This window comes from Desmodus rotundus, chromosome 2 (assembly GCF_022682495.2).
Source record: "Desmodus rotundus isolate HL8 chromosome 2, HLdesRot8A.1, whole genome shotgun sequence".
Classification (NCBI taxonomy): Eukaryota; Metazoa; Chordata; class Mammalia; order Chiroptera; family Phyllostomidae; genus Desmodus; species Desmodus rotundus.
This window is the reverse complement of record NC_071388.1, coordinates 19,873,698-19,884,033: the sequence shown is the minus strand read 5'-3', so window position 1 is coordinate 19,884,033 and position 10,336 is coordinate 19,873,698. Positions and strand designations below refer to the sequence as shown.

The window sequence follows — 10,336 nt, the reverse complement described above, 5'->3', positions numbered from 1 at the left end:
GCGAGGGAGAGACTTTTCAGGAAACTACACGGCCATACATCAGGTTCCGATTCTCACTCTCGGCATCAAAGGGCAGTCAGTGTCAAAGACAGTGACGATCTTTTCTGCCATCAGGTAAAACCGGTAGATGAGTTTTCGTATCGATGTGTTCATAGTGACAGATACACATGCATACTTGAAAGGCGTAAAAATAATTTACTCTTCAATCTCAGATACACAAATATACTTAAGAAAGAGAAGTTTTATTAGGGCAATTTCACTTTATTTTTCCATACAGCAAAGTCAACTACTGCAGTAATAATAAAATAAGCATAAAACAAATTGCAGCCCAAGACAAAATACATAATTTTAAGCAACTACAAGCAGAAAGTAAGTTGTGATTACATAAGAGTAAAACCAAGCACATCTGTCCTGTCAGCAGATGAAAGCCGTAGGGTTGCGGATAAGTGCAACATTGTAACCAGCTGGAGAGAGGGCTGGCTACACTAATTCATTAAACAAGTGCCTATGATCACATTTGCTTTTTTGAGTGCTTCTGAGTTGAAAATTAGAACCGTGAAATTTATTTAACTGTGTTTTATTGTTTCACCTGCTGAAAGAACAGGCTCCTACAGCAATTAAAAAACAATCACATAACAACTATAGCTACAGTGTGCTGTCTGGTTTGCCTGTTTATGGTTTAACTTTTGTGAAAGTCAATATTTGTTTTGAAGATTTGTGTGTGTGTGTGTGTGTGAACAATAAACCACTGAAATTGGCAGAAACTGATTTGAATAATATATGTCTTTAGTATAGATCTTTCCTTTTTTTGTTGAAGTTTTAAACATGCAGTAGTTTTGAAAAATGTAAGGAATATTTAATCCATGATTTCACCTTAATGGTTGAAGGGCCTGCTGTTTTTGGTAATGGTCTTCAGGCAGATTTGGCCCGATGGCATTTTTGTCAGTCACGAGATCTCGGAAGGATGGCATATCTTTCCAGCTGAAAATACCCTGGCAAACTACAAGCTGTCCACAAAAAGCAAAGCAACGTGTTTGAAGGGGTACGGAGTGCTAACTCGGTGCCACTTTTGCAAGCAATTTTGCTCAATCTGTCATTTTATTAGCCTTAACAAAACTCCTTGTAATTATAGACGTTTTTATTCAAAATAAGATCTTACTATTATACAGGTTCTCTCTTTTGACTATATACAGAAGTGCAAAAAGTCAACCTCCTTTCTAGACGTTCCAACATGCTAGATTGCAGCATAATCAACCCTCAAGAGTTTGCACACACGCTAGAATTCTCATTACGTAAACTTTGAGTATTTGGATTATCAACAAAAAGTCCCTTGTTCTATTTATTGATTATGCAGCTTATTTATAACAAGGCCTGATATTCAGGGATTTCAAAAATATTAAACAATACTTTAACATTTGAAATGGATACAGTAGAAAATAAATTTTATTCTAATATCTAGGATCTAGATCTTCTTATAATAACTAATTACAAACAAAATAAATCATCAAAATATTACTCAATTGTCTGCCAGGATTGTTGCGATAGCAACAACTTAACTTCTTACTTAGCAATGATTATATATTTATAAGATATCCATATAAAAGATCTTTGTTCTTTTAATGAAAACTAGACAAGAACTAACAATGACTGACATTCTTACACTTTAATATTAAATCAGTAAAATATAAATCATTTAGTTAACAATAATACGAATATTCAAATGACACTACATGTAATTCAAAACTGAGTATGTTATGAAGGAAAAACTACTTTAATTTTTTTTTGTATTTTGAAAAATTCATTGGTAAAATCTAATAAAACAATAGTCTATAAACTGAAATGGTATTCAATTGTTAATACAAAATGAAATCTAATAAGTGTAGGAAATGAAAAACTACATTTTAACAAGAAAAATAAGTAATATTCTATAATGTAACTAACTACAATAACATGTGAAGTCACCATTACTTTCTTAACACGATTGAAATTACATTGGTATGGGTTCCAACCCGTAATGTAATAATCTAAGGCTTTAATAGATGTACAGTACAATCAGTAAAATCAACACATCAGTCTTATATTAGAAAGCATCTCTCTCAAGCATAAAAACTTGCAGTAAACTTGGAAGTATGGAAAGTTCTATAACAGAGCTTTCACTTCTCCCATTCCACACTATAACTACCAGTGACCTGGCCCCTACTTCAGCAATTTTTACAACTGCTGAACAGAGCAAAAATATCCTTTACTAGCTGCAACATCCAAACCACAAAAAGGGAATTCCTTTGGATGAATCCATTCTTAAAAACTGAATGCACATCTATTTTTTTTTTAATTTTGTAAAAGGCTTTCTAAGGCTATAAGCAGTTAATCTGAACAAAACAAAAACAAATCACATATAAAATTCACCCATGTAGGTAACCCACCCAATTACTAGGTAAATGAAACATTTCCCATTTTCATATTTTGGTTTATCATGCATCGGATGACAGTGCTGCTTTCTTCTTTGTTTAGAGTCACTATTTTCAATGTGACTGTGATGAAGCATTTAAGCAAACGTGAAACCATTGTTGCAAAGCATTTATAGTCTTTTGACTTTGACAGAGCTATAAATAGAAGCAAAATAATTTCCTCAAACTTTTTTTTTGTTATCGTGTCTCAGAAATGGCATATCCCTTTTGAATAACATGTTATACAGTATAATATGCATAAATATTACACTACAATGCATTAAAATAATTTCATATATATCTATTATATATATCTCCAGTATGTGTGAGTTTATCTGTATTGAGAGAATTTGTGTTGTGCTGTCTATTGTTACTGTAGTTAAATTGGCCATTTCTGAGACAGCTTTGGTTTCCAAAAAAAAAAAAAAAAAAAAAAGAATGGTGCCCTTTGACTGATTAGTACTAGCAAATAAGCAACAAAATGTGGCTCTCGAAACAGTAACACTGAAGAAATAATACTCTAATTTGATGTACAGTCTATGGCACTTCATGAGAATCCTTAACAACATGGTACTTAAAGCCATGATGTGCTTTAAAAGATACACAGTTGTGGTTTTGCTTGGCACATTCATCTCTGTCAGATCCCTCCCTCACCGCATCTTACAATCTATTACATTAAAAATATTACTCTTAAACAAAAATGACTGTGCATGCACGCTCTCATCTATAATGGCAATTTTAAATACAAGGTGCACCTTTGTTATTTGTAAACCTTGAAAGAAATAAACTTATTTTTTTAAAAAATTATATCTTGGTCTACAGACGTACCAATACATAATAGAATCATGGTTACACCATAGTCTGTTTTCTCAAGGTGGCATGGATATATAGGAAACTAATTAGGTATGCATATTTTAATGCATAACTCTGTGCTAGAAAAGAAAGACGATGTTGTTCTTTCAGACAGGTGTATCGCCTCAGCACAAATATCAATTAAATGTACAAAGTGTATAGGCAACAGTGTGCAGTGGATTCCCATGTTGTCTTTTCTTCTGGTGAACATGCAATATGTGGACGTCTTGTGGCTGAGGGGTTTCTGTGTGAGTTGCTTGACGGTATATACAATATGGCTAATGACCTCGTCCTGTATTCTAACCAAGCACACTGTCCTTTTCTCTTTAGTATAATCTATAAGGAAAAAAAAAAGAGATAATCTTTGTTACAAGAGACAATATCTAAAAGCAGTTTCCGGTATATATTTAAGATGACAATTGTTATTTCTTGATTTAAAAAGTGTGAACACATGCATGTATGTTGTTATATCTTCATATGAAAACAAAAAAACACCTCACAAGTACAAATGGATCTCTATTTCTTTGTCATCTCTGTAAGAATACAATGACGTGCAGAGCTTAATAAAACTGTAGACTTGGCTCAAATACTAAGGTAAAGGTGCAAAACATATCTGCAGGATCACGGGGCATAATGTAGCTGAGCTCCTCTCCACCCCTCTCATTGTGGGGCAGAATTTAAATTAACGTTACTTCTGCTCTGAAGCTAAGGGGTTTTAAGAGTAATGATTTGGTTTTCAAAATTAAAATCCATGCAACAAGCCCTCTTAAACACAATTCGCTATACAGATGGTCACTGACTTACAATAGCTTGACTTAACTTCTTTTGACTTTGCGACGGTGCAGAAATGATAAGCACTCAGTAGAAACCAGCCAGACCAAGGTATGATGTCTGGAGGGTTAGGTTGTACTAAGTGTATTTTCAACTGATAATGAGTTTATCGGGACCTAACCCTGCAAGCTGAGGAACATCTGTATTTCGATACTTGATTAGTACAGTATGCATTTGGCAGGGAGGGGGAGAATAATACTTTAACTATTTTGGATAATTGAAAGTTTGGGGTGATTTTTTTTCCCAAAAGCCAAGAAAAATATTATTCCTTATACTCCTGAGGAGTTAAGGTAAACAGATAGCACATTGTACTTGTAAGTAGTTCTGGTTTTTACATGAAATTTGTTCTCATCAGAGAGTCTTTACATATTCAAAGTATACTTTAGAATACAACCTCGAGAATGAAAGAAACCACCTTTTGCTGCACTCAAAACCAGTTTCAATACTGCAGCTCATGAAAATGACCAATTTGTTATATACACAGAGTGTTAAGAGCCTCGGCTTCAACACAGACAAATCCACTGGTTTTCTAACTGTTGGACTTACGTCCCTGTGCTGTCATTTCTTTCAACCTGGATGATTGCTGAGAAACAGAACATGGTTACAAGTATACACCCACACCTACCCAATTGACGATAAAAGATCAAAACAGTTGTTTACCATGTCAAAAGAACAAAGTAGCGTCCTTATTCAAAAACGTGGCTTTGTTCAGAATAACAAACCTCACTATCAGAATGGCACGGACAGAGCTTTGAAACGGATGGAGAAGTCGCGCTCGGTCATTTAATTCGTGGCTGCGACAGGCCTTTGGTAGTACTTGTCAGACACAGCCTACCATTTCTTTCTTCAGTGACTCCCAAACTTCGTCCGCCCTCTTCTTCACGGGCTCGACCTTCGTCCCATGCTCGTTGTGGGTGATTATCAAGAGGGCCTCTGAACTGGTTTTCTGCCACCGTTTCCTGACTCAGCAGTGTCCCTTCTCCTGTGAAGCCCGTCCTCCTACCTTCTCTCTGTAACTACCTTCTTTGTCCAAATTTCCTTACTTTCTGACTCTGTTGGAGAGTGGCTCCTTTATCTTTGTTCCAAGGAAAATTTATTCAAACCTCTCTTATTTTAATATAGTGTGCCGAAGTTTACATCTTTGTCGCATCGTCTATTCGCCTTTAACTCATTGGCATGATGACTCACACGCAGTAGCACCGAAAAGTCAAGTGTTAATGAAGAGACATGAGTGAAGGGAAGCAACAGACAATGATCACCCATCTTATTTACCAGATGCAGTTGTAAACGTTGTGACTCCTTTTATATGTAAAAATAACTGCTGACATACTTCTGAGCATATATCATAACTTAGATGCATGCAATACAATATATCCTCTGAAGGAAAATATATCCACCTTTGCAAGTATGTAAGGCAATGTGTGTGAAGGCAAACCACAAGATTTTCAAGCCACTTCTGAACAATGGCAACATTTTCAAAATTATAAGATCCTCCAAGGTAGTATTTCCAAGTTCACTTAGATGTGTACATGTGTGTGTGTACATATGTGTGAGTGTGTGTATATAATTAAAGTCAGACTCTATATGCTAATGATCCTGTGTGGTGAAACATGGAGGGAAATAGGTACATGTCCTCATTTAAGATTTTGCAAAAAAAAAAAAAATAGTAACAATAAAATAAATGAGGATCTACAAAATGGATCAGGAATCTACTGCCTCTGAGCCAAATCCAGCCTGCTCTCTATTTTTGCAAACAAAGTTTTATTGGAACACGGCCACACCCTTTTGCTTGCTATTGTTTCGGGCTGCTTTCCTGCTACAGTGGCGGAGCTGAGGCAGCTGCAACAGAGAAGACTGGCGACAGAAACCTTATGGTACACACGGCTGAAACTATCTACTATCTGGTCTTTCACAGAAAAGTTTGCCAGCCCCTGATCTACACCTTCTATCTATATTGAAGTCATTTTTTTTCTTCCTACTTGTGTTTATTTCTAATACGAAATAAGACAAAATTTATTTTTCCTAAATATTTTACATATATTTAAGTGATAGTAATATATTTATTACACATTTGTATGATAAAAGTCCTCACAACCCACCTAAGAAAAGAATATGAATTCTACACAGGAATTTTCTCTAAAATTTTGCAAAAAATTTCTAAAATACATTACACAGTTGTAATCTAAAAAACCACCACAAATATACACTATGTATTGTATAATAAACTTACTGTTTAGTGATGAAAATTCTACATCTGGGTAACATACTTGTGGCTAGTCAGATGTTCGGCAGATATTATGGGTATCTAGCAAATAAAAAATTATTTAATGAATGATCCATGCAAGCAAGCCAACAACAAGAGATGAAAACATTTTAATATTAAAATTTTTAAGGAAAGTGAAATTCAGCTGTGAGGTGATAGTTCTTATCTGGTCAACGTAACAGTAAGTTAATGTAAACTTAATGCCAAAGTAGCCACTCATTTTTTAAAACTTTGTGTTAAATACTATTCTATAAATGTTACTGGATTTTAAGAAGTAAGAGAAGTAAAACTATCAAAAACTCATGCAGAGCAGTCATTGAAAGAAGCCCTTTTTGTTGGCCTACACACACAAACACACGCACACCGACCCCCCCTGGTCTCGGGTCCTCGGGAATCCAAGTAGGAAACGTCTTGCCTATTGTTGTGCAACCAATTTCTACCATATTTTTGTTCGTCTTATGGTGTCTAACTTTTTCTTTTCCAATTTAAAACACCAGGGAGGAATCGTAGAGGAGTCTTTCAAAAGAACAGGGTAAGAGCATAAATTTACATCAAAACCTATTTCTCTACCCCGATGGCACATTTTTTTTTTGTATTTTAAATGGGCAAGAGAATTTTTAAAAACTTGAGAGAAAATAGAATAAAAAACCAATATAGAGGTGACGTATTTCGATAGTCCCCAAAGCCAAGAACTTCCAACGTGTAGACTGACTCTCCTCCAAACCGGAATATGGCTGCCAGCCTCGCAGAGGCAGCACAGTAGCTTAAGACTCTCGGAGGGCTGAAAGCACAGGTCTGACCCTGGTGACCCATTTGCTACTGCGTAACCTTGAGCAAGGCACGTCATCACCCTCTATTGAAGCCCCTGTACTTATAAATGGCGCTCATCCCATTTCAGCAAGTTTGATGGGAGAACAGTGAGATCACGTACAGGCAGTCGTTGCTGTTGTTGTTGCTTCAGTTTAGATGTCTTAGACTAATGCAACATACTACAATCCACGGTCTGGAGTGTAAATTCATATGTCTCTACTTTATTTCCATTTCTCAGCTGACATCTTTACACAATTTTACAGCATCGGCAAATGGCACGAAAATGTGCTCCAAGCATAATGAAGCTTCTCATACCATTTTTCCTGCTGCTGCAGGACAGGATGTGGCACCCAACAGTGTAGAAGCATCAAGGATGGGGCTGTCGAAACATACCAAGGACCTTCAACACCAATCGATGCAGATGAAGGGCCAGCTATAAACTTCTGCACGCATGCAGGCTGCATTTTGTGGCATCAGCTATTTCCAGCATCGCTAATGTACTGTAGGCATATACATATGTATGTATATGTAGATATAATATATGTGTGTATATATATATCCATTTCCTTTTCTTTCTTTTGGTTGTAAAACAGTATGAAGACCCAAGATTATGCATGAAATGGTCACAGCACAATGCAAAAAGTAAAGTGTCCCCTACAACCCAGGTGGCCAAGGGCATGTCGAAATTTGCTTTGCTATAGTTCTGCTTACACCAGCAATTCTACAGTCATACATGGTACACACAGGAGAATTCAGCATCAGTGATCTACACCATACATGGATTGCCTTGAATCCATTAAGAAATTTCTGCCATAGATTACTTACTAACATGCTACATATGCACAATCTAGCATTCTTGTAAATGAGTCTGATGGGTTAGCATAAATCCAGAGCTATTTTGAGGAGCTTCAGTAAAACTAATGATCTTTGTCGAGTAATGTTTAAGATACATCCATTCTGGTTTACTGTTTCTGCAAGTTTTTAATGGCTCTGCTAAGAGCTTAGAGGTCTTCAACAGTACATTCTGTGTTATAGAAACAAGGGTGGCTATTCCTCATAGCAATAACTACAAATTCAAATGGCACATAATGGGTCTTTTCTTCCCAAAGGACAACAGGTTGATTCCCATCTGATTCCAACTCTTTTGAGATCCACTTGGCTACATTTAACCTTAGTCTGCGGGTTATCTGAAATTTGATTTGGCTCGCAATTTTTTCATATTCTATTAACCCTACTGAACTTTGCTTTTGTAACAAACATGCTGGTAAAAAAGTACTTTGTATAAGTTTGACTTTAATTCAACCAATATTCTTTAGAACATAATTTTAAATAGGATCAGAAAATGCTTGTTGAATCTATGTCAATTTTTAAATTTTAAATATTTCAATAATCATTTTCTTTTAAATAGTCATTCTCACACATCACAAAATTTAAATTTCTGAATCACACCCCTTTTACTTAAAAATAACCTGTGTAACTGTTATGTTATAAACTTGTATGGAACACAGAATTGATGTCTTTTTTTTCCTTCATAACTCCCTAACATTTATGCTGGGCTATTTTATATATATATATATATATATATATATATATATAAAGGATTTTTTTTCACTTAAAGCACTAAGAATCAAAACTTAAACACAAACTAAATCTACTCTGAATATGTAATTGGCTTAGGAAAGAAAACTATAACAAATTTATAACAAGCTCTATTTACAAGAGTGGTCATTTGTGGCATATGTCACACATTTAAATATTGCATTTTTTATTAAGAATTTAGGCAAGAACTGAGAAATTGTATATACCAGATATTTATAATATAAAATCCTTTAAATTACCCACATTTTCGATCTGTCAAATTACCCGCATGATTGGTTGAGACTAAATGAGAATTGCTTGTGTAAATATCATTTTAGTAGCTTTAGAAATGGAGCTGCGATAACTTCGGAGCTGCGATAACTTGTAAACGGCAAAAAAGCATTCTGCTGCCCGTCGTAGAGAGAATGTGTAGGCCAACAAGAGGAATCTTTGAAACCCCATGCTATTAAAGCACCCACCACAGCCCTCACGTACACACGAGTCCCACTGACCTCAGTGGGAGCGCCACGTGCGCAAGGGCTGTCGATTGAGCCCTATGAGAGTTGATTTTTAAGAAACAAAGCTGTAAATTAGCAAACCTGGTTGGCTGTGGCTGTTGCAGCGAAGGGAACACTTGTGGCAGATGTTGTTGCTGCGGACACAGTGGCTGGCGTAGCACCGTGCACCATGGGAACTTTCGGAGGGAAAATCATATAAGCAAACACACAGAAGAGTGTAGCAATATGGAAACCATGGCAACATGGAGGAGATAATTGGGCATGGTATTTATCACAGCAATAAGCCATGTGACGGGACATCATCACCAGCGAGTGACATGCAATCACAGCGCAAAGCAGGACAACATTCCAAGGAGAGAAGGGGAAGGGGGATGAAAGAGAAAAAAAAGGGGAAAAAAAGCTTGTTACCATCAAATCAAGAAAATTGACACAAACAGGCTTAATTTGCTAAGTTAAAAACAAGAATTTTATATAGTGTTTATAGTCAGACATTAAAATTCTAAGTCAAAACACAGGTATTTACTTCATATAATAGTTAACTGTTTTCATGAAAGTAATTTTTCTTATTTACTATTATAAAAATATACAATATATTACTTTAATGAGAAAGACTTTTTTACACACCAGAACTCATAGTCCAATCAAAATCCACTAAAGGTGTCTAAAGGAAAAGTTGTGTGTAAAGAAAACATTTATGTGAGTCCATGTCAATTAAATAGAAATTGGCATTTAATTGACAGGTGTTAGTAAAAGGAAATGGACTTGCCCAATAGATATAAGTTAAACTTAGCAGTGGATTTTGAGGGGCTGTGAGGTGCACCATAGGTTTAAGATAATCAAGAAACAAAGCTGGCACCTACCAACACTTGTAGCGGGTGTCATGCACAATATTGAGCCTGCCCATCATGCATTGCAACAGGAAGGTGGATTTGAAAAGGGAAAAGAATTAAAACATCCCATCACACGTGTAATTAGGAAATTCATTTGAACAAAGAAGAAAAATTGTTATTATGGGAACAGTGGCATGTAACTGTCAG

The 10,336-nt window shown here is 35.8% G+C and overlaps 1 protein-coding gene across 37 annotated transcripts in view; it reads right to left on the bottom strand.

The window, feature by feature from the left end:
* Positions 1-223: 223 nt before the first annotated feature.
* The window catches only part of MBNL1 (muscleblind like splicing regulator 1), a 188,249-nt gene continuing 178,136 nt past the window's right edge, over positions 224-10,336 (bottom strand). For 20 of the 37 annotated variants that reach the window (XM_045197057.3, XM_045197010.3, XM_071220549.1 and 17 more), the window contains 4 exons: positions 10,160-10,195; positions 9,381-9,475; positions 6,361-6,435; positions 224-3,635 (listed from right to left, as the gene is read on the bottom strand). In XM_045197057.3, coding sequence (XP_045052992.1) covers positions 6,379-6,435; positions 9,381-9,475; positions 10,160-10,195 — 188 coding nt within the window. In that variant the 3' untranslated portion in view covers positions 224-3,635; positions 6,361-6,378. Of the gene's footprint in view, positions 3,636-6,360; positions 6,436-7,518; positions 7,704-9,380; positions 9,476-10,159; positions 10,196-10,336 lie in introns of those variants that run through there. The other 17 variants (XM_053918021.2, XM_053918018.2, XM_053918028.2 and 14 more) reach the window with 4 other exon arrangements.